The 25,512-nt window shown below is 47.4% G+C and overlaps 1 protein-coding gene across 6 annotated transcripts in view; it reads right to left on the bottom strand.

Moving 5' to 3' along the window:
* LOC8042115 (arf-GAP with GTPase, ANK repeat and PH domain-containing protein 1) overlaps positions 1–25,512 on the bottom strand; it is a 203,932-nt gene that overhangs the window by 61,960 nt on the left and 116,460 nt on the right. For all 6 annotated transcript variants that reach the window (XM_040210033.2, XM_040500775.1, XM_040210032.3 and 3 more), the window contains exon 2: positions 3,175–3,233. In XM_040210033.2, coding sequence (XP_040065967.1) covers positions 3,175–3,233 — 59 coding nt within the window. The remainder of the gene's footprint in view (positions 1–3,174; positions 3,234–25,512) is intronic.

The raw sequence follows: 25,512 nt of genomic DNA, 5'->3' as shown, positions 1-25,512 counted from the left end.
CGAAAGCGGAGTTTGGGAACCTCTCGTGTGTGTAGTAAACGCTTCAGTGAAAGCGATTTCGTGTATCCTGTTGGTTCCAATGTGTTCTGTGAGTGCTGGACTCTTATTAATGCGAAAGAATTAACTGTCCTGTGGAGCGAACCGACGTCATCGGCTTCTGAAGCCGCGCCAAACGGCAACTTCCCCTTTCCCAATGGAGCGAAGCCTGTCGTATGTAGCAGAAGTCTGATGGATAGGCTCCCACTGGCTGGCGCGCGTCATGGCTTCAAGAAACGAGGCTCTCATTGTCTCTCGCGCGGCGTATTTCCAAGGAACGCCACCAGAGAAGTCCTCTCCATGACGGCGCAGCGGCCCCCGGCTGCCGGTAAGACAAAGCGGCTGGCCGCAGAGGCAGCACAGCCCGCACGGGCAAACTCCGGAGATGCAGCACGGCCGAGCTCAGCGCGGCGCGGACACCTCATGCAGAGAGCGCGCACTCGGCCGTCGGGAGGCGCAAGCAGATCGCGATTCAAAGCGTCTCAGGCGGCTAGAGGACGAGGCCCTTCGACAATGCGAGGCGCAAGCAATACGTCGCAGGCGGCATGCTTTCGCATTCACAACTCACAAGAAGTGCTTAGGTGTCTTCGAACTTTTAATTCCAAATTATTCCTTTTTTTTTTTAATTTTGTAAACCAGTAAACCAACATTTCCTCAAAATAACTGGCAGGAAGAAGCGGTGGCTGGCTTCGGGAGTCGCTTAAATTAAATCCCCGCTTATTCTCCCGGTCGACCCGAAACGCGTGAGTCGGTGACACGTCAGCGTCCCCCCCCTCCCCCCCCCCCCCCAAAAAAAAAAAGAAAAAAGAGGTATACACTTTTTATGAATTACTACCATTTGAATGTTGAATTTGGCGGACCCAAATGCGCATAATGCGTACTGCGGTGTGTCGTTAATGTGAAACGAACCCCGAACAACCCCCCCCCCCAAAAAAAAAAAAAAAAAGCGAAAGCATCAATGATGTGAGTTGTCCATAATAACGGAACAAAAATGCCCGTCTTTACCCAGTTCGTCCCCGAAAATATGCAGCGGGGTATCCATAATAACGGGGACCGTATAATAACGAGAAAAGACTGTATACAAAGTTTCGCCTTTGAACAAGCCCGGCCAGTTCATAAAAACCAGAATAAAGACAATTCTCGGCACAGTATCACCGGTCCCCTTTACCGTCCAGCATACTGCACAAAAGAATAGAAAAGAACGAAATGCGTAAGGCAGACATACAAAATATTTGTTGTTGTTTCACGTGAAGTTATACAACCGCGGTCTGTGCAAGCGAGTTACACGGTCAGGCAGACATTATGTTGAAGAAAGAATACAACTATAAGATGACTAATTAATAAAAATGCACCAATTACTTTTTTAAGTTATATACTTTACGGCACATGTGTATATTGAACAAATGGAGGCAATCAATGTTCAAGACCAGCCCAGTTTTTCTTTTTTTTTTTTGATATATTATTGGATTACCCTAGGGGACACATCGATGACACGCTCTCGCGAAACCAAAGCGACGCACAAGGACACCCTCGTGCCACTACACAAGGTACGGGTACCGGCCCTCCGTTCCCCGCCTGCCTCGGGGGTGCCGCCATCTTGGTGCTCAGTATTTTAAAACACAACTTTTGGAGCCTATGACGCCTGGAACGCGTCCCCGACTGGCGCGTTTACCGCGTCCAAGAAAAAAGGGGGGTTCCTCGATTTCCACCTGGTGGCGTCATAGAAGTGTCACGACGTCACCGACCGCAGTCCTGGCGGCGTCACAACAGCGGTGGTGGACGCGGCAGATGCCTGTTCCGCTGTTGCGCTCTCCAGCTTGTCAGTTCACGGAAGCCACGCGCCAGCCAGAAGTTGGGACGCGGCGACAACAGCGACACTCGCGTCCGCCCGTGCTTTTCGCCGAAACTTCTACCACCAACCGCCAGTGTCGCGACTTCCAACAGTGTGACAGTCCGGCTTTTGTGACGTCATTTGCTGCCACTTGGGGAGCATTTTGGATGCAGGGGCGGAATGGGGACGCTAAACACGCATGGCGGAGACGAGGCGCTGTAGCTTCAGATTCGCGCTGTCAGGAAGCTCGGAAGATATCGGTTCGTCCCAGACTGGTTGAACAGTTCTGAGGGACGGAAGAGAGTTTCCCGCGATTTCAGACAAAGCTTCGGGCAACTGGCAGCAACGATGATTTCATGCACGAAGGTGGCTCAAGTACAGACTGTCCACAGACACGCAACGCCGGACGATGTCGCTCTCTGCGGGTGGCACGGGCTCGAGGTGCGGGGGCTCGAAGCCCCCGGACCTCGTTGCATATCGAGCGAAAAGCTCTCCGGTGTGCTCCGCTCCACGATATTCCACAACGATGCCGCGAGGTGATGGGTCGCGAATGGGATTTTTGTTTCTTTGTTTCTATGATGAATTGCACGGTCATGGCGGCACACCGTTTGCAAGGAGGACAAAGCTCCCAGGTACGCTCATACAAATGGCAAACGTCAAAGTTCCTTAATCGAGGCGTAGTCCGGAAAACAGAGACGTTTCATCAACATTACAGAGCTTACTGATATAACTTAAATATAAAACCTATTTCACTGATGTAACTTATTTTTGTGTTTTAATTATCCTTTGCATCGAGCGTTAGAAGCGCAACTATGTTCTTCCCCCTTTTCTCTCTCTCTCTCTTTTTCTTTCTTTCACCGCTTTGGGTGGTCTGCAGGTCTGTTCAAAAGCGTGAAGCCAGGTGTAAACCCTCCAGGAAATATAAGGCTTAGTTAGATAACCGTTTCATGCGAGGAATACAAACATGAAAAACACCGTCCTGTCCGGTACTTTAAGCAAAAAAAAAAAAAAAAAGTAGCTAATCGTCAGTGAATTATATAATAATAAAAAAGCTTACGTGGAGACAGTAATTTTTATATGGGTTGTTATTATCTTCTTCATAATACCTTCGTTAATAGCCGTATGCGTGAGTAAACTAGCTATACTGCTACATTAGTAGTACAGCACTAATCATGAATATAAGCATTTTGTTCCGGCAGCTCACAGACACCATAAAACTCTCGATAAAGCAATACTAGGCTATATCGTGTCGTCCTCATTAAAAAATCAAATCTAAAACCAGCGTGCTTCTTTAAAACAAAACTTACCAGTCGAATGTCGGGCACGGACCGGCTCAGCGTCCATTCTTGGCTGTTCACAAACGAATCTGCGGGTGAGAACAAGAAAACAAGCTTATGTCGTGAGTTGTCCCAAGCTTTGCATCACTTTTACCTTCTAAGACACGAAATGATCGAGAAACAAGTGCCTCAACGTTTACACAAAAAAGCAACCAACACGCCTATACTACGTCAACCAAGTTAGAGAACGGCAGAGCACGGTATATTCCTATACCACTACAACCAAAATACAGGTTTCGTGAAGGATGCACAATAACGTTTTCATTCCCCTATCTCTTACAATTATGTTGCTCTTCTTGTGTATTTCAAACAGTAAAATTATTTTTCAATACCTCGGAGCACTGACGCCGCATGGGATGGCGTGCATATTCGTACCGCCATCACACGCAACGTCAGTACTTAGAGGCAATGAAATTTAATTTTACTGTTTGAAATACGCAAGAAGAGCAACGTAATTGTAAGGGATCTGGGGAGATAAGCATGAGTGATAAGTTTATTCCATGCACAGTGCCAAGGACGCTTATATTGGCCGATGAACGTTTTTAGTACGATGATGTTCCATAGCGATCTTCGTGCGACTGGTTGGAAGGACCCTTTCGAAGCGTCGGATATTTGAAAGGTTCAAAACGGCGGTCGCCATAGCAACCGACACCGATCAGTCAATCACCTTGACAGGTTTTGTCGTCGGCATGTTGGTATTTGTTCGTGTCCAGCTAGCAGGCGGGAAGATATCGAAAGAAGCACAGTCGCACCTTTCGAATATGCATACAATTTCCAATTCGAAAGTTGGAGAAAATGGATTAGGGTGGAGTTGAGCGAATATTCGCGTTTTCGAATAGTAGTTTCGAATAATACGTTATTCGATATTCGCTTCAATATGAACTGCGGTGATCCGTATTTTTCGAAGTGCTGATCGCAGTGGGCTAGCCCCATTCGACGCGCTTCTTACCAAGCACGGGCGCACTGCGGAGAAGCGATACACGTGGAGCTCGCTTTCGCGAGTGCTGCTTCGCCGCAGTGCACCGGGGCTCGGTAAGAAGCGCACTCAACGGAATTATCCCACCGCGATAAACACTTCGAAAAGTACAAATATAGCATTCGCGTGCTTAGGAGAAAAGCACACTTTTAAAGCGGGATGGTGCCCGCACGCGACTAGTGTATTTAAGAATAAACAAACTTTGTGAATGTTGATATCTACACTACAGTAGAACTTCATAAATTATAAACTGTGGCTATTAGGCAAGAGTATATGTTAGGCAGAGATTTCCTGACAACCTATGTCCATCCTTCATGAATTTCTCCTTTTTTTCCCTCAGGTTTGAGATTTAGGAAAGGATATTTGCATATAACAAGATTAATAAACCCCCGATTAGGTACTGCTGAGCATCTCTATGGGCTTAAATTTGTCAAATGTTCATTTACATGCCATTCCAAGTAGGCATCAGACTTTCCCGAGGCCAATATCCATAAATATAGCCAGGTTAAGATTAACAGTTTCAAAATGGACAGGTGGAAGTTTGGAAACAACCTTCACGAGTTCAGCTGGGTTTTCGATAAGCATGGTGCAGTAGTGAAAGGCTTGGAGAAAAACTATTCGACATTCGATTCGAAAATATTCGGCCAAAAGCATTACTCGCTTCGAACTCAAAATTCACTACTCGCCCATGAACGATTAGGGGATTCAAAATAATATTTTCTTATCAGAGCTACTAGGAAAATAATCTCATAAACCTGACTTAGTACGCTCGGAAACTTTAGAAGTAGCGAAGAAGGCTTTTAAAACTTACAAGGAAACAATCACACACACACACGCACACGGACACGCACGGACGCGCGCGCGCGCGCGCACACACACACACACACAAAAACAAACAAAATGAAAGATCAGATCGCTAAAGCTTTCGGGTATGTCCAAAGATCCAGGAGAAAAAAGGAAGGAGAGAGTTCACTCCTCATCTGCGAACGAACACCCGCGCTGCCCAAATCACTCGGCGCGACCCTTTTACCGCTAATCGACGCCCCCAACCCCGTTCTTCGCAGCCCATTACCGCACCTCTCTAGCGCATTACCGCCAACAGATGGCACACCGGTCGCAGTTTCCGCACCCCCCTCCCCTACCTCTCCCTCCCGAGCATTGCCGGTCCCCTACTTTGAGGCCGAAAACAAATGGCACCACGCAGACAACCAACGAACGTCACGACTGAAGCGCGTAACAAAGAAAGGAACACAGACAAAAGCCTCAGTATAAAGGGTCACGTAAAACATAGAACCGACAGAATTCAACCGCAGGCAGCCTACCGCTAAGACTGCTTATGTTATTCGCGCATTAATACTATATCGCGGGGGAAGGGGGAAGGAATAGATACGTAGCAGATACACACACATAAAGGCCCGCGCACACGTGCACAAAAACAAACAGATATCGACATAGATAAAGCGAGAGAGCGAGAGAGATGGAAGAGAGGAGGAGAGGAGGGAAAGACAAGCGTGACTAATGGACGCTTAAACAGGCCAGATGACTCTAGCAGCTCATGGCAGAGTTTACGACTGCAGGGTTCCGTTGGAGCGGGGGACTCGGTCGTCCTGGTCGAGCGTACGCGCTGATGCGGGCTCCCGATCAGGATGATTGGCTAACCTCTCTGCCCGTCGGGTCCGGACGCAACCGCACCGTTAGGCAGGACCATCATCGTCGCGATCGAAGCGTGCCACCACCGTGCACGCGTGCCCGAAGGGCTGTCGCCATGCTGTATACACTCGCGGGGCGGACGCCACAAATGAGCGCCGCCACAGCTGGCCGCCGAGCGGCCGTGGAGATTAGCGACGAGGTTCGATCAGCACCGAGCACGGCACGCGAGCAGCCCTTGGTCAATCGATACTTCCTATCATTATAACCATCGTTATTTTACGTCGCCTCGAGAGCTGCATCTGTTGGTGCGAGTGTACAAAACAAAAACAGAGACGGAATGACTCGACGAGGCCTTTGGTTCGGGTACAGGGGTGGTGCTCGCCGTTCACGCTGTCGGGCTTCCCGCGGCGTCCATGTGAATATTTTCGAAGGCAACTGGTGGTACCGAATGGCAGTCACGCGAATTCCCACATCATTGCACATTCAGGTTCGCGAAACCAGGGTGGCACACCAGTGTATACCCTCTTGCGGAAGTGCATTGCCCGCTGGCTGCCATAACGCTTTCCTGGAAACTTTCGGTCTTTTTAATATACCTGAGCCGGTCGAAGGGCAGTCGAAGGCGCAGTGCGCACTCGGATCACAAACAGTGTTCACCGTGGCATGTCAGATTCCCCCCCCCCCCCCCCCCCCCCCCCCCCGCAACCTCTTCGGCGCTCGAGCGTCACCGACTCACCCGCAGAGAACATGCCCGCGAACAAGGGACGGAAGATGCGGCAAAAAGCTGATTTTTGCCGGCGGTAAAGAATCGGCCGACAGAGCTCATCTGGCACGTCCAACCTAGTGAGTCGGAGCCAAAGAGCAGGCACGACGCCAGTACAGAATGAACGCGGAAAGAACCTCGGTATCAGCCTAGTTGGTGCCGTAAGGGGGCGATTGGGAGAGGTTCACCGCAATTCCCACAGCCTCTTCATAGCCAATGTGTGTTTATATTCCAATTCCTGCCTCCACCCGTTTCGATCTCAAAAGGCATTGCCAGCCTGTGGTCGCGCGATCACTACTGCCCGATACATGCTGCAACCCCAGCTTAGCGCGATCGCTCGCTTTCTCAATTCAATCTTTATTTAATGAGATGAAGATTTTAGCCCCATAATTTGGGGCCGGCTATTTCAATGCTAGTAATGGGGTAAACTATGATATGATATGTTCAATAATTATGAAATCTGGGCATAATGAGTAACAAAGTAAACTATGAACGTGTTGCGTTAATATCACAAGCAAGTGCACTTTGAGAAGTACGACATGTGGCCACAGTGATACAAAATATGCGCAATTAAATCCTGCTCTACCAGTAACTCGTATTCATTGAACTATCCCCGTCGTGAACCGGTGTCACCGAATCTGAAGGGCAGAGCGACGTAACGAGCCTTTCAATAAACATTCAAAATGTAATCTTGCATTTTCTTCTTTTTTTTTCTTTTTTTTTTTTTTTTTTAGAATTTTCCGAGTCGCCGTTTGAAGAATGTTTGACGAATTCCTCAAATGCGACTAACGTAATCTTTTTTTTTTTTTTTTTCGCTTGTTTCGAGCAAAGTACGAGTTTAGTTTGTGGCCAGGTTCGAGGGCAGCGGTGGAAAGGATCAGGTTTTCCCGGCGGAGAAAACGGGCCTCTGCCCGAGCACAGGACCGCAGGGAGCACTGACAAAGGGAGCACTGACTCACGCACCCCGTCTAGACGAACCAGAAAACATCCAAGTGCGAAAAGAGGCTCCGGCGTCATTTCAACTTGGGGTCTCTGCGGGGCGCGGCGGCGAGGTCAGGAGAACGCTGAGTAACCACCGAGCGGGCCGGCACAGACGACGCTGCAGTCTTGATTGCAACTCAACAAGCCGTCACGAACAAACAAAAAAAAATGGAGAAAAAGCAAAAACAGTGGATGGAGAATGAAAGCTAAGAGAAAAAGCAGACACGTTGATCCCAACAAGCACGCCAGAATCGCCGCGCGAAGACGATTTTCCGGGTTTACAAACCAGAAATCGTTTCCTTAACCTCAAAAACACTTCTTTTTTTTTTTTTCATCCTCATTTCTAACAATTTTTTATTGGTTTTGTTTAATGTGTTTTTGCGTCTACAATTTTTTTTTACGATTTATTTTTTGTTTGAAAGACAATGTTTTCGAAAAAGCGGACAATAAAAAATAAATGTAAGGGAAAAATAAAAACAACTGAGCGATCGAAAACGGTACCTTCGCCAAAACAAAACAAAACGAAAATCTTCAGACTGTAAGCGAGCGAAGAGCACCCGAGAAACACGACGAGCAGTTCACGATTTCGGCGTTTAGACAAGAAAGGCAGATAATTAGGAAAAAACCATCCTTCGAAAAAAAAGAAAACGACGTGCACAACGTTTTACGTAGAACGGAACTTCAGGGTAGGGTGCCTTCCCTACTTTGGGGGACCTTCTGTAGAGCTTATATTGAGTGCGCATTCTCAGCCTCATCATCTCAAAAGTTAAGTGGAGTTCGGCGTGAGTGCTTACGAAAACTATGCGTTTTACGGAGCCACTTTCTCGCGCTCGCGTCTCTAGTAGCACAGCACACAGCTTACACTACTATGTTTCGTTATTTATCTTTTTAAAGAGAAGTAATCTCGGACGACTCTAGCAACCTCCCCCGCGTGTGCATTTGAGTTAAAGTTTAGCCGAACTGTGACTTCAACGGTCACCGGTTAAACTAGAACCACTACATAAGCTACGCTTCAGAGTAAGGACACTTACCCATCTTGTGGCTTAAAATTGTGGTTGCCAGTTACCTGACGCTTTATCTGAAATTACAGAAAACGCTTTTCCGTCCTCCACAAATGTTTATAGTTCGCGGCAGAGCAAAGCAATATTACATAAGCTTCCACCGAATCTAATGCTGAGGAAGTCGGACTTTTGAATCCTGTCGATCGGCAGTTGCACCTGCTCTGCAAGAGCACCAAAATGGCGACGTCCACAGCAATACCGGAGAACGGAGTGCCGATACTCTATAAGTATAGCTCATTTAGTAGCTCTAGGTTAAACCAAACTCAGTCATCCGTCGGCAAGAAAAAATCCTGACGGTTTCACCAGATTATGGGTTCTGACGGTGGTGGTGCTGTGTCGGCAAGAGCCAAGGACAAGATTTGAGTAAATGACAATGCTGGCCACTAGTTCGTCCGAAGCACCAGGTTGCAAAACGCTGAGAAATGTGAACGGAGAGAGAAATAAGTGAAAAGCCAACGTCAAAGGCAATGACGGGTGTCTTTCGAACGCTGAACAGTTATAAAGCTTGCGTTCATGTTCCTGCAATAATACCGCTTAAACGGACGATCTAACGAAGTTTACCGAAATCCCTAGAAAACGCAAACAAATGTTTTAGCTCTTTCATACAACGCAGAGGACTACTAAGATGACGGAAATTCGCTTCCGTGATGCTGACGACTATGCCCATTAGATTTCAGCAGCCGCCATAAGCATATAGTCGTCAAGAGCCACGCGACGTGCGCGCATTTTTGCACAGCCACAGTATCACGACAAAAAAAAGATACGCGACCAACGCCCGACATACTGCGCAGTTTGCCAACATCTTGAGGCGTGCACTGTACTGGAGGAGCATGTATAGACCTTTTCACCCTCCGCCGCATGGGCGCTGCCATCTTGGAATCACGTGATGCGGCCGCCATTAGGTTGCTTCAACTTGTTGCTCCGCTCTCCCGTCGGCGCCTTGGCGGATGCGTTGAATTCGTGTTTTTCGTCGCCTTTCACGGCGTCTCTTGCCTTACTCCGTAAAGTGTCGTCCGATACTTATACTTATCATGCAATTGCATTACATCATTATGGGCGCAACTTCTGTAGTTGATTTTGTAACACGTTTTGAATATTTTTTACCGTCGGCGTGCGGGATACGTGTGAAAAGGTTTTATAGGAACAGGAATCAGCGTTATCACTTGCGCACATTGAATACATATATGACTTGAAAAGAGCCTCGAGGGTTCAAATACCAATAACTTATGAGAACTGAGGTTCGGTTACTAATAAGGGCAGAACATTTGCAATAGGAAGCCCAATGTTATTATATATATGAGTGCGCATTGGTGTGAAGAAAGAAAACAAAAACACTCAGCGTAATTAGCCACGTGTTTTTCCTGAAAACATGGTGTTTTGTGGTTACAACAGATCGAAAACAGTTTCTTTTGATTACACTAGAGAACTAGTGGACAAGGCGCGGGAAGAAACATTTAGTTTGAATTCGTTTTTACACTAGAAATAATGGTACCTTAACATTAGGCAACTTGTTTGTTCGCAATATCACACCTATATCTGTTTTACGTTCTTAATCGCGTGTGTGATATAAGCATTCGCTTTATCGGTTTGTTTATGAATTCCACGGAATACTAGATCGTACTTGATCCCATGTCCATAGTCTTTCAGCTGCTTAAGTCATTTTTTAATATAACCATGCAGTTTCAATTAATTTATTTCTACACAAATATTTGACCTCCCCGCGTAAGAAACTGCCACGGACAGCTTGATAGTGCCTATGATTCATAAAATGTGACGCCGAAAAGAATCCTTCTGCATCAAAATCACCCGAGTGCAGCCGGTTGTCGACTTCGAATAGGGAGTTACTTTCAGTAGATGGCGACGTCAAAATGTGCAAAGCGCATCGTTTCAAATCAGTGAACAGCTTTCTACACGGGTCCATTGGGTGGCGCCTGGCGTTCGACTTCAGCCAAACTTATCGGAGGTCATTTCTTTTGCGCTCTTCAATTTCATTCGGCTAATTTTACGGAAGATGAATATCAGACTTTATTTGAAGTCTGGCATTCACTTATCTTACCATTCTCATACCTTGTAAACGTCGTAAGGAAATGTCCATATAACAAGAAGTTTATTTCATAAGGCCAATATGTTGAAATGCTGTTAATGAGAAATTTAGAAAAGAAATTTTCTAGTCAGCCTAGGCTGGTCTATCAAAATATTTCTCGAGCGCTTAATTTCTTTAAATAAAACAGGCCGAGACAATATCACATTTTTATATTATCTACCTGATTATATGAAACTTTTCTAGTCATTATAAAAGACGTTTCCAGTCTCGAAGTTAGAACGGTTGGTGTACGGAAACCAAACATCGAACAGCAAACTTGTCAGTTCATCTGTTCTTGGTGATTCACCAGATTGTTAATCATGTTGTCGACCTGCTTTTTCACTAAGCACTCATGCAATATAGTATGTTGCAATATAAGAGTATCAGTTCAATACCTGACTTGAGCACGAGCTATCCACTTCCGTACCGCTCGGTGCACGCACAGCCAAAGCACGGCGGCTGGCAACGAGCGCACGCTGCAGGCGGAGCTTGTCCTGCTCTTTATTTTTCTTTCTTCTTGAAATTAGTGTCCGCGGGTACGGCCGTGGACAATGGTACTTTTCCCTGTGCATTAGCGCAGTTGTTTCACCGCCGAACCTGGCCGAAATTAATGATGGACGGAATCAGACGCATATAGTGTTAGTAAAAAATGATCGCAATTTAAGCTCGAAACCACTTCGTGGTTTGCCAAGTGGCTCAATACTATTGTTTCATTCGCTGCGTGCCACTAGAAAGAAATACATATCGCAAAATTAATCGAAAGTGGCATGAAATAGCATCACAATCGCGTGTACGTTGAAACCGAAACCGACCAAATTGAAGCAACCTAATGGCGCCGAGTGCGCCAGCGCCCTCTACCCGCCGGTCAGGCAACTACTGAAATGAAAAGGTCTATAGCCGATGGATGGAAATAACGTCTGCACTAAAACATCGAGTAGGGCATTTTTTATACCCTTTATGCCAGTAAAGGTCGCATTTTGGAGTCATGGTACTTTCTGCGCCCAATCATTCGATCGTCGGTGAGCACCGAACATGTGCGTTTAGCGCAAACCACGCAAAAAAAAAAATTAGAAAAACTTAAGCGGGCTTTTGCAAGGATGCGTAGCGGAACAGTCTAATCTTGATAGTGCATACGGCTGGCTAAAGCAGCCCGCACGCGTGTAAAACAGATGCGCGTCAAATCCCCCCCCCCCCCCCCAAAAAAAAAAAAATAAATAAATAAAAAAACACGCAAATAGCGAGCAAGTTTTGCGATGACTCGCGTCACGAAAGAACGGGTCACGGCGAGTCGGCATTCGCTGTTGTTTGCGTTTCACTGTCTGGTTTCGCTCTTTGCGGAGGATGTAACCTGCACACGAACGAATACCGGAATTCATCTTACACGGGACAAGAACCATCGGACAATCGACGTAGACAGAACAGTTAAAAGATTATAGTATCACACAATGGGGAAAGTTGGAAGAGGCCCTAAAGTGCAGCTCGTTCACACCACAGCTTCGTCGACTACTTTGTTGCGCGCGCTGGAAGCAGTGTCCTATCATGGCGTCCTTTATTGTATGGTTGTACACGCTGCTTCAAAACGGGGACGAAAGTTCGTTCCTTCTCAATCTTGGAACAAGTTCCCGTCACGCGTTCCAGTGATTCGAAATTAGAGCGTTCCCTTTACATTTCTAAAATCGGAACGAGTCGTTACATTAACGCTACATTTGCCCAGTGTAATAAAATATTGCGCCGGATAATCGCTAGAAAATAAAGCGAGAAAGTTCACATATCTACATCGAACAACGTGTCGTGTAGCCACGATCACATTTGTTCCAGTTCCTCGTATTCGACTATCTCTCGCACATTACCCCCTCCCTCCCTCCGAGTCGAAAAATAACATTCTCGATAATAAAAAAAAAACAAAAAAAAACTACACGCTTCTTAAACTTGAGTAAAACTGCAGATATAAAGAGGGGAAAAAAATAGTCCTCCTGCCGCTCCCTCGAAAACATAACTAGTTCCGGTTCCAGTTCCACCGATGCAAGATGGCGGCGTTCCTTCGTTCCTCTTTAAAGTGGACGCCGTTCCGTACATCACTGGCTGGAGGTCTCGGAAGCCTTTGAAGCGACGCGCTCCCTGTATGCACGCATCCAGCAACGTCCACAAAGCCCTCCCGTCTTTCCACTACGGCAAAGTTGGCGAGGGAAGCGAGGATGAACTCGCCTCCTCTCCAGCGTTCGCTCTGCTAAAGTGCAACGAGTGGAGGGCTTCGTGGGAGGAGCTTTCACAGCGTGTTTGGCTCTCAGCTTGTTCGCTCCAGCTCTTGAAAGATGGGCACTGCGTCCATGGAAGCTCCAGCTCTTGAAAGATGGGCGCTGGGCGGCAAACAGCGAAGGGTAGCGTTCGAAGGACAAGGAAGGAGGAACAACGCAGTACGAAAGCTGGACGCTACGTCCCGATCCAGCTGCGCCGTGGTCCCAGTCCACGCGCGCGTGCCATCGGACAACAACCGTTTTCTCCCTCTTTCGATACGCACACAGCGCGGCCGTACGTCGGCAGGTGCTGGGTCCACAAACCGAGTTCCGAAGCAACCGAAGCTGGCGATAACAGGAAGGGCTCGAGACGAGGCCTGCTTCGGTTCCAGCGCGAATCGCCGTCGCCGTTATTCCTCGGGGAAGCAGCTGCCCTTGGCGGGAAGCACTTGGGCGACGGCGCTAATTAGGGGACGAGGAAGAGCCATCGGAAATCGGCGCATCGGCACGCCATCGGTCGGTCGCGTGCCGAGCAGCGGACGCCGTCCGTTGGAGGGGTCCGGCCGCCACGGGGGCCTCGCAGATCAACGAACCGCCCGCTTGGCCGTGCAGAGTTCGACACGAGGGACCGGGCGCAGCCGAATGCATACCTTCGACACGAGATAATTCGGTATACGCGTGGTTGTTGTTGCATCGGAACCCTGGTATGGCGTACGTTGGTGCACGTATACTATTGTTACCGGCAGAATGAGAACAGCGGGGCGTCTCCCTGGGATGGCCGACTTCTGGCACGTGCTCGGTGCCTTCCGCCATGCGTTGGCTGCGCGTGCACGCTCGAGATCTACGGGAAGAGGAAGCGTCAGCGAAGAGCTCGCGCTGGGGGCGGGACAACTGAAATAACTCCTTGCCGTTCTCATCCAGTGAGTAAGTAGAGCACATGCGATTCCAAGCGCAGAACAGACTGACCAGGTTTACTCTACGACTCCGCGCAACTATGCACATTCAGTGGCACATTTACTTCTATGAACGACCGCGAAAATCGCCACGAGGAGGCAACAAATTTAACGGCGTTGTAGTTGCCAAAAATCTGTCTTAAAATGTTTCCAAGGTTATGTTTCTGCCTTCCCAAAACAAGGAAGACTTTTCTGTCCATGCGTGTCCCTCTTTGCATACGCGTGGTAGCCTACAGCAGCTAATAAGAGAACATACCTAAGGCAATAACATAGTAAAAGTTACGTCATTTGACCCTTAAACAGATCTAACAGAATGGTCGAGAGTGCGAGTTGGTGCACGACTTATACGAATGAAAAGTGCCGAAAAAGACAGGATCTGTGCTGTCAGCTCTCTTCGCTTTGCATTTATTACCACTTCTCATCTCGAATCACGTCTGTCTCCCGATCGTTTGCGCCGCAGTCCCCCTCTCCCTGCCTTCCTTTTTTTCTTAGCTTCTTTCAAATGCTGCAGAAGCGGGTGCCCGTACGCTCACGTGCCATGTCCCCGCCGGCGGCGAAATCAAAATCGCTCCACGCGCCCCACTGACGGCCGGTATCTCGTCCGCCGAGGCTGCCTTCCGCGTGTGGGCCAACGTCCAGGGAGGGCGGACACATCCCTCACCGATTCGATCAACGGACAGGGTGAACGACCTAGCTGCGCGCCCACGGCACGCCTCTGAGTCAGCGACAATACGTCAGAAAGGAGCCTGGCAGTCTGGTTGAAGGTGTGTTCTCGCTGGATCAGTCATACGTCCATCGTTCGCCCCATAAGATCAGGCTCTCTCCCACAGCCACGCGCAGGCAGCGGCGTCAGCCACGTCAGCCCAACGAAAGGGAGACTGTTGAATGATCCGGCGGGCGCGTAGCTCCCACCGCACTGTTTTGCAACTTTCAGTAAACACGAAGAAACACTTCAACGCGCAAAATCATTTTTTTTTAATGCAACGGTAGTTGGAAAAAAAGAAAAAGAGGGAGAGAGAAAAAAGAAAACACGAGCAGTGTTTGCTTTTCTTAATTTGCAGCGAGAACAAATAGTCATATAATCCGGTGCTGATTACAGGCTTGCGCAAAGTTGGGAACGTTTGAACATAATATCGTTGCACGGCGGTGGGAACATCAAAACAGGGCGGTGGAAGCTTCGAATCTCTGGACCAACCAGTCGCCTCCCCCTCGTATCGCCTAACCTCACTCCCTCCGCAATAGTATGCGCAGGAAGTGGGATCAGGTGGTGCCGCAAGACCGACGGCTGACCGGTGCAACGGATACGTAGCCCACATCCATCGCCCCGTCAGCTTAGCGGCGAACAGGATATGTACCCCTCGAAAGAGGGGCTTCCCAACGGGATCCGACCTGTCCGATAAGATTCGCGTTTGAGCGCGTCTATGCAATGATAAAGGGCCACACCGGTCAAACTTTCGTGACATTTTTAACTGATTCCTTCATTGAGCGTCGAAAATTATAGCTCAAAAAACCTGATGCAATTACGCACAAAACTAAAGTAGAAAAGGTTCAATTGGTACCCAAATAATAACTCTTTTGAAACTATTCCGAAGCAATATGGGTACACCGAAGGCTTTCTTTTTCTTTTTCCTCTTTGAAGTTCTGTGTGTCGTTCGTACTACTACTACTACTACTACTATTGTTATATTATTATTATTATTATTATCGTGTATATTTGTTCTTTTCTCTGCAGCTCTTGGAAAGAAAGGGGCTTGTCAAGCAGCACCTCAGCTGTCTTTTTCTTTGGCTTCCATCTCTAAGAGGAGAGAAATATGAATTTGGTTATTAAAGCTTAGTCATTTAGGATAATTGGCAGCACCAAGAATACGGAGCATCAAATGAGCTTGCGCTTTGGAACGTCTTACCGATACGGACGCATACTGTTGTTTTATTAGGCTTAGATCATGACCAAACCTCGTCTCTGCGTGTCGAACTATATGGTTATGCCATCCTTTGAAGCGATACCGCCAACAAGCGATCGCAAAAAAAAAAAAGAAAAATGTATACATATGTTTGGATCTCAAACGGCCTCGAAGCGCCGGGAAAATTAAGCTCTTTCGAGCAAGGAAGAGAAATAAGCACGGCGACACAAAATGCTCCGACGGATTTGCTCGACACGCTCATGCAGGGTGCTTAATAAGCACCCTGCATGAGCAGGAATAAGCACTGCTTATTCCTATGCATAAGACCACTCAATTCCTAGCGTGCCGTTTGTTTCCTAAAAGACCCTCCAAATCCTAGGTTAAAGGGATAATACAACGAAATTTCGGCGCGTATTTTTTGTCTATATCTGTTCGAAGCAACAGTATCACATCGGACAGACCACTATCTTGTTAAAAAAGACACGAAAAGGAATTTTAAAACGAATTAAACGATTAGCAAAGAGCACCTGGTGGATGTCGCTAACGCCTCGTTCGTAATGACCGTCTAGGAACCTTAGCAGATAGTGACGACGTTTGTCTCGCCTCCGGCCACCACGAGAGGAAAGGTGGAAGGAGGAATTCCCCTCTCCTCGAAAATCCCTTTTGTGGGTCCCAGAAGTCGCAATTGTCCCTCTACAAGATTATAGAAGATAAACCCGTCACTCAAAATTCGTACAAAAGCAACCGCTTCGGTGGCTGGAACGACTAAGCTATCCTCTCGACGTGAGCTTCGCGCGTGGCCTCGCCGTAGCTTTGCTCGTCCCGAGACGAACTACGTCACGATTGTGTTGGCTGTCACGTGGTCTCCGTGTGCCTTCTCCGAGCGCTTGCCAGAATGGGCCGTTTATAACGAAAAATAAGAAATCAGGCTTAAAATACAAACATGCGATAGTCATTTACGGATATTGTGGATCATATTCAACCTATTTTTTAACACGACGGGTATATTTCAAATTTCGTTGAAGTATATCCCTTTAAAGTAAGAGGGCCGCACTGCAATGTACCCTCAGCAACACTGCGCGCAGACTAAACATCGCCGGGTTTGTATTTTTGGTGTTTTTTTTCTCTCTTTTTGTTTTCTTTTTAGTATTGAAGGATTGTTATTAAAGCTACTATATAGTGGGAAAAAAGTGCTCCATTGGAGTACTAACCTAAGAGGTAAAGCGTAACGCCCACCAGTATCCTTACGAGAAAAACAAATATGCGAAAAAGCGCCCAAGTTGTGCTCGCACTAAGGGCTCATTCACACTGGAAGCGGATCCGCGTTCGCAAAGCGGTTGCGAACGCGGTTGTATAAGGATTCAGTACAATTGCACGCGCATTTGATGACATCAAATGCGCGTGCAATTGCACTGGATCTTTATACAACCGCGATCGCAACCGCTTCGCGAACCCGGATCCGCTTCCAGTGTGAATGCGGGGTAACAGTGTTGCGCAGTGAACGAGCACACTTCGCCGAGCCAAGATAGAACTCCTTACTTTCCCCCCACTTTCACCCAGTTCTTATTTGCTTTTTTTTTTTTTTTTTTTACCGAGATGTAAGAAAAACACGACGAACGAAAGAAAATGGCATTCAGCGATAAGGTAACGCACAGTGGTCGACCAGCGAAACCATGAGGAAAGTAGAGCCTGACGGGGAAGCATCGGCGCTCAAAGGTCAGGGCACGCGACCGAGACCAACGATCGACAGAAAGAACAACGCGCGCGTGTCTCAGCGACATCGGGCTACGCGCTCCCAATCCTCGTCACAGCAGTATACATATATACTGCATACCTTCTTCGCTACGTGATTCCCTCCGCTGCCCGCATTTTCGTACCCAGGTGGGTCTCTGTGTATACGCGGGCGACACCGCTATTCACGGGGACGCTCACGTCAGCGATAGCCTGGCAACTTGTGGCTCGAGAGATACGACGGCAACTAAATTTCCAAATTACAAAAAAAAAAAAAAAAAAGTAGCGAAACGAGCGAACACAAAGCTCTCCGTCTCTTTAAAATAAAAATTCAAACACTTATTTTTTTTTCTTTAACTTTGCGGGCGAACTTCCCTGGAACAATCAGTTGGATTAAATGTGACGAATTTTTAAAGTCGTCGATAACGGCAATAAAATAGCCATATGAATTTCTTTGCGTTCAATTAAAAAAGGACCTACTTTTTTTTAAGTCTTGTTAGAACATGGGTGTCAGAAAATTATAATTTTACAGGAACAAAATCTTTTTAGGTCAATAGCGAGACGTGATTTAGTAGGTGATCACCTCTTTCCGTTTGTTTTCTCTCTGGACATTTCGGGCGCGTGAAGGAGAGGTGGATCGGCTTCGCCTTCACGTTGAGGTGGAAAGGGCGAATGAACATATCCTTGAGGTCGAAAGAGTGAATGACCATTCCGTGATGCCATGGATTTAACGCGCAGAATTTCATATAAATCTCTCGCCGTCAATCTCTAAAAAACAAAATCGCGTACAATTCATTTTTTTGACACGCGTGTCCCAACCAAACTGTTAATTTTTTTTTTTTTTTTTTTTTTTAAGAGTTAAACGAAACTAAGATTCATGTACCGAGCTGGTATCGCCCAGTTTTAAGATCCTGGATCTCATTAGGGGTGTACGCCTCAAACTGGAAGTCCACGTTCTTCGTTTGGGTGAGAACAAAAACGTGCAACGTTTTTGTATATTTCCCCCGATTCTTGTAGCCTTTTTCTTTGTTTTGTGTGTTTGCTTGTGGTGACTTCAATTCAATGACTGTCCTGAAACTCTTCCAGACTCGATAAAATTCCCATTCCAAAATTTAAAAAAAGAAAGAAAAAAAAAAGATTCGAAATTGTTCCAAAGAGTGAGCCGCGGCGACAACGCATTTGGCCTTGTCGTCGATGGCCTTGGCCAGAAATGAGCCAGCGGTCAAAACGAGGGCTATTTCGGTGCCCGTCTTTTTCCTCGTCCAACTCTGGGCGACTCCGAGCAGCGGAAGGAAGGCAAACAACGAGAGCAAGGCAATCATCGGGATGCGAAAGTCGTGCGTCGGGCATCTCCCAGCACGGCCGTCAGGATGCATTTTCCTACGAGCACCACCGAGACGGCCGCTCTTCCTATTTTCCACCAGGCCGTCTCGCCAATGTCGCGGCGAGTTGCAGTCAGGACGGACAACTACGTCAATAGGCTGAGCACGCAAGCGTGTTATAGTGCGTAGGCCCGTCCCCACTCCCTTCGTGCAAACGCCTCAACGTGTAACACGTGAACCGGAAATTCGACGCTGTATTTCGACCTGTCGATCAAATCGTCCTATGCAGAATAGACCGATCTCACGAGGAGTTGCGCGACGCCACCGCTGCCGCGGTGCATCCTGGTACCTGTAGTTCTCCCCAGTTTTCCGGCCGCGTCGGCGCGCATAGTACGCCCGGCGTTTGGAAATTTTCGGGTTAGCACGAGACTTTTAGCCGGGTGTTGACTCATGGTTCTCAATCGGTGGCTTCACATGTTGTATGCCACGGAGCTATAATAACAGCACCAGGACAAAAGGCCTCGGATATTATGTCTTCCCGCAAGAAAGAAGCATGGCAAAGAAAGGTCGACAGAGCCGGACAGAGCGGCAGGAAAAATAGCGTTTTACGATTTGTTTCGCGATTTGCTTCATAATTCATATCCAATTATTGCACGTCAGTTAAAATATGTAAGCTTACAGGGCACGAGACATAGAGCGTGCCAAAGTGTTCCGTAAGCTGAAATCTGACCATTTGCTCCGTTGCGGCCTATTCGTTGGTCTATCTCAAATAAGACCTCCGCACTGCTTTGCGGAGGCCGTTTTTAATACACTTCTTACTCGGTGTATTTTGGTGGTTATAACTCATATTGCGACGACATGTTTCAAGCAGAACTGTGCTTGAAAAGATCAGGACAATCACTAAAAAAGAGCAGCGATTCCCGATATGCACCACTTGATATAAAACAACTTTTTTTCGGAAGCAGCCTTCATTTTTTTTTTCATACCAACGCGAAAAGATTACATAATGCAATTTAGAAGTGCAACACATACTTACCGCCAAAAATGTAACAAACGAACAACATCCATTTTGTGGTGGTCTATTAGGCTAGTGTTACTGATCCATTCTGCAATTAACACCAGTCGAGACCGCAGAAAAAGCTTTTCCCGTCGGGCGACTGTTAGCGTTCGGATCATGCGCAAACAAAATAAAACTGAATAGAAACTGTGCACGAAAAATCATCTCCACCCCAGGCTTTCAGGTATCCGGCATGGTTGCTTTTTTTTTATAGGTGCCAGTTATTACGCCGCGTCAGGCATGGCCTTTCTGTAGATCAGTTCTTTGTGCGCAGGCTTCTCCTGATGCTCATCTGTACTCTGTCGCAGAGGCTGTCAACCAGAATGAAACAACTTTTAGAAAACTATCGCTGGCCGAGAAAGTCTATTTAGCTCCTCTTACTTGATGGCTGATTAAACGTTATGCACAAGACTGAGCACCACCGAGCTCAGTTTTTCATCACATTTGATGCTGTTCCGTGGTGCTAAACCGAGCCGATGGTCCCTCGAATTTTCTTGTTCTTTGCTATTGCACTAGATGTTCACTTGGTTGCAAGGTAATTGAGACGTCTGAGACGTCCGAGGAGTCGGAATGCTCGAGTAGTGGCGCCGTTGTTTTTTTGTTCTGTTTTTTTCCGCGGCCGCAGTGGGATTACCCCGTGAACGGCGGTGGGCTCACGCGTTCACGAAGACGAAGAAGCAGACGACGACGAAGCAGACGACAAAGCGATTCTAAAGCGATAAGAGGACTGAAACTGCTTTTCTGCACTTCCTGAGGAAAGCAAGGCATCACAAACAACACAAATTATGAAGTAAAAACATGCAAGAGAATCAAGGTGATACCGGGGCGCGCCAAATGATAATCTATTAAACATTTTGACGCCGGGCGTACGTACATCATCATAGATTATCAAGAAAAGGTAAGGGCGCAAACGAGTTGGTGGTGGTTAAACATTTTGACAAAAACCCCGAGACTGGGACAAAAAGGGACGGACAAACACAAAGTCTCAAACACAGCTGAATTTTATTTGACAACGAAGGGTGCTTATATAGGCGTCAAATCCTACACAAATCAAAAGAGACGAAGGAAAGAGAGGGAGAAACCTTCACAAAACAAAAAGAGACGAAAGAAAAAAGAGGGAGAATTGGGAAAACCCGTGCCACAAGCAGTACAACAAAAAACAAATATTACAATAGAACTGAGAAATAGTGACATCATTTATACAAAAACAAAAGCAAAGTAGAAGGACTTGTTGAGACTTTGTGTTTGTCCGTCCCTTTTTGTCCCAGTCTCGGGGTTTTTGTCAAAATGTTTAACCACCACCAACTCGTTTGCGCCCTTACCTTTTGTTGATAATCTATGATGATGTACGTACGCCCGGCCGTATGTAGCCGGGAAGCCGGGAAGGGATGACTACAAGTAGCATGGCGGCAGCACCACTTCCGGAATGCGCGCGCCTGCGCAGTTCGCTTGGTGACATCGGTCTATTGAGTTTTGCGAGGAAGGTAGCGAACGCCAATTTCAGTCTCGGCCTTCCAGGCACGCAACGCCGTGTCTAGCGACCCATAACCTTTTGTGAATATTTTTGAAAATTATTTTATAACATGGCGAAGTGTCCTCGAAGCGTCTCAAAATCGTCCATTATGGTTTTCCTTTTTCTTTTTTACAATAGACTCCGTAATTGTGACGTCATGGGTCCAAACAAACCGTTGCTAGGGTCGTTGTTATGGACAAATACATGTGGCTAGGTTTCGCTACGAAAACCGGAAAACCGGATATTGCATTTGTTTGAAATAAAATGAGTTTCAGATACTTATAGGAATTCATAGGGGGGTGCGAGGCAAAATACGGTTTATCGAAAGTCCGGGCGTCGATCGACATGATCGTCTGCTAAAAGATCGCGTTGGACCCGTGAGAAAAGCACTTCAGGTGATCGGGTGAGATCTCGAGTTTTGTTTGCGGACTCCAGCTATGCGAGGGTGCTTCGTACCTGGTTGTAACCACCGCTGCGATGGTTACTACCAAATCGCGATAGACGTGCAATTCTGTAATAACCTGACAACCCCAATAATAGAATAATTAACGACTTACCTCGACGGCGTACGATTTGTTTCTCGTGCTGAACTGCACTACGACGGTAATGCACCTCGGGTCGTCGTCGTAACTGATCTGCATGACGCGGTTTGATTTTACGGCATTTTCACCCCCCTGAACATAGCTAAGTTATTCACGGAGAAAAAAGAAAACGCACATTGCGGAGGCCTCTACGGCCATGGCGATGCACTTGTTTCTGTCGCTCGCTTACCGACGCAATTCAATGGAGACGCCCGCTGCAACAGAGGCCAGCAAATTTATCGTGTCGTCTGTTACCAAAGCAAAGCGGAGTGGAATACTTCAGAAATGGCTTTCATTGTTGCAATATGACACTGAGACAACAGGAACATTCTTCATGATTAGATATCAAGAAGTTAGGTCGCCTACAAAATTTTATTTACTTACTTGTAAGCACAATTCATGTGGAGTCCATAGCATTAGTCCATAGCAACGTCCCTAGCAACGGTTTGTTTGGACCCAGACGCCATGTTGTGACGTAGTCACTTGTGCGGTCAATAGGCTTGTTGCTATTGGCGAGGGGCGCGAGCGTGTTCACGAGGCGCGACAATGGAATGTAGACCTCGGCGTCTGCAAGACGCGAGTCAAAACGCGACTATAAAGGCGGCGCTGTAGCGCTCGATCACGCACGAACCATGCCCGAATGCGTCTACCAGCATGTGCTCATGCGCGTAATAGAAAACAAAATAAAATCAACAAAAAATGTACAGCTCATGGTCTTAGCGTCATATCGAAACTCCAAGAATGCATTCCTTTCAACTGTTTCGCCCAAACCTTTTTTTTTTTTTTTAATGGCGCTTTTTGCCAACGTGTGGGAGCGTAAGAATGTGCAATGAAAACGCTACCTAGAAATATCAGAATGTGCTCGGCAGCGGTGCTGCTCCGAGAGCTGCAGGCCTATTGCGTTATGCGGCCAGCGGAGCTCGTGGCGCAGATGTTTGGCAGAACTTCCGCGCATGCCCATTGCGATGCCTGAAGCTGCTTGGAGCACCCAAAGCTTGGAGCCCCCTATTCTAAAACTCGCTATTGTTTTGGCAGCCGCCAACTCTTTTCGACCGTGGCACGTTTCGCTTTTCGGGGCTAAATAGACATTACTTTCACTAAGTATGATTCTGCATTAAAAGGTCCGTCAGTCCGTCTTGAATGCTATACTTCACGTGCGTCCAGCAATCGTTATAATACCAAAGGAGAAAATAAACTCGAACGCGCGAGCACTGTTCGGCTGACAGTTCGAGCCCGGGCGGCAAGTAAAACCTTTCCGCTTATGTGTTCATCCGCCTATCTGCACGCATACAGGTTTTCGCATGCGCGTGAGAGTCATTTCAATACACACGCGGGGCCAAGTGAGTCCGTGGCACCTATTCTGTTTCGTTCCGTGCCCCACCCGATGCTCGACTCGCACACACCAGTTGAGGCCAAGGTCCCTCTGTGCTGCAGTTGGGGCACATCTAACACCTTCAAGGGCAGGGAGCCGCAGACGGTCCCTGCTTATTGGCGGCATGCAGTTTCGTAGCACTGGGATAGGATATTAACTATGGTGTTCTCGGTACTCTCAACCAACGTCACTAGACTGCCATAGAGACTGCTCTAAGAAGTGGCACCGTACCGTCCTCCAGAACCGAGCTAATGGCGATCACAACGCCGCCATTTCTCCCGCAGCGGCTACTCGAGGAAGTGCACGTGACTTCCACTGTGGCTTTAATCGTCCATTTTGGCGCCGAAACAGATACGGTGGAACGGGTGTAAGGGTGCCACACCCGTCTCCCAAGCGGACGCGCCGCGAATTATCACCCTAGTTAAAATGCGCCTAGGTCGGGACGCGCTATCTGAAATCACCGCTGAGGCATGGTTGCACAAAAACAATATTAATTGTGCTGCTAAACCTTACTAACTAAAGATTAAAAAAAAAAACAAAAAAAAAAACATCACCCGCCTCTTATTTTCTACTAAACCCCAATAAAAGTTACTACAAAAAGAGTTTTTTCCGTTGGTTTTTAGCCAAAAACATGCTTTCTAAAAGCTCAAAAGGCGACCACAGTACAGACAAATGATAAAGAGTGGCGCTGTTATCGTATTTAGCTCGGTCTCGGTGGACGCCAGCGGCCCAGGTTTCAACGGTGAGTTTCCCAACTGAGGGTTTTAGTAACGTTGCTCTCAACCTATGAATGTATATTGGTTGACACGGTAACCCTGGAGCCGGGGAAAAGAAGGGAGGACAGACACAAAACTCCGAACACAGCTAAAATTTTATTTCACCGTCACATCCTTACATAGACCTACGACCAAGCGACACAGACATAAAAGGTTTGTCAACAAAGAATCTACGTACGGCCAAGCGAAGCAGACACAAAACCTTTTATATCTGTGTCGCTTCGTCGTAGATCTATTTATGGACGTGACGGTAAAATAAAACTTAAGCTGTGTTTGGAGTTTTGTGTCTGTCCCACGTCCCTTCTTTTCCCCGGCTCCAGGGTGGTGACCATGTCAGTGTTGAACCAGTTTGCCAGCACCCTTGCTTTAGTTATTATGGTGGTTTCGTTTTTATTTCCCCAGCACTAAATTATACAAACGAGTGAAGTTCGAACGTTATTTTATTTGACCTCGTGACATTTTTATTACGATATTACTACGGCAGCGTATCAGCAGTATAACTTATAAACGACAGACTGGAAAACATATTTAAAAAGCCCGCGGAGCGGTGGAGGCGACTGGCGTTGGTAACGTCAGGCCTCAAACCGCCCCGGCCTTGTCTCTAGCTGGTGTCGACACACCTCCAGCCAATAAACACCGAGCATTTTTGTTCAAACGAGCACGACCAAATCTAGCACTCTCATGAAAATTCGGAAGTATGTCGAGAAAAGGTCGGAGCAGCTCTCAATACGGCCGTCAAACGGTCAAAGCAATACATGTATTGGGGAGAAGATGGAGCGGTGCACCCTAGCGGCCACCTCGGGAACTAACGCTGTGTAGCAAACAAACCCTCCGACCGCAGTGATTAGTGTATTAGCTTCCTAGGAAGACGACGACGCAAGGTTCACGAAAGGTATATAACACGATTCATTTCTCCTAAACGCATATAGATAGAAGCACTCTGCAATCAATGTGATCGAAGTCCTCTTGGAAGGCAAAAGAAGCTCATATGTGGTCACGCGCGGGCGTGCCGGGCCAGCCGCGTGGATCCGTGTCGGCCGCGCCCGCTGGATCGTGCGTGGCCGGCGCGGCGTCCGTGCTTTTCTGAATGTTTCACAAAACACGCACTCAACTTTTCAGTTACCCTGCCTCTTGCGATAATCATGGACGACATCTGCGAAAGCAAGCAGTGTCTCGTTGAAGGAGAGGACGTGCTCAATTGCGGTAATGTCATCGAGTGCAGCGTTGCACCAGAGCAGACGGCGGGCAGTGTCCGCATCGTCGCGTACGTGCTGCAGTCCTCCGCGCTGCATAGACCAGATTGAATAGCACGCGCACTGCGGTACGCAGCAAGTGCGGACCACATCGCTACAAACAA

Source organism: Ixodes scapularis, unplaced genomic scaffold (genome assembly GCF_016920785.2).
Source record: "Ixodes scapularis isolate PalLabHiFi unplaced genomic scaffold, ASM1692078v2 PGA_scaffold0__279_contigs__length_252992795, whole genome shotgun sequence".
NCBI lineage: Eukaryota > Metazoa > Arthropoda > Arachnida > Ixodida > Ixodidae > Ixodes > Ixodes scapularis.
Note: the sequence above shows the minus strand (reverse complement) of the source record. Positions and strands in the feature narration are given on the sequence as shown.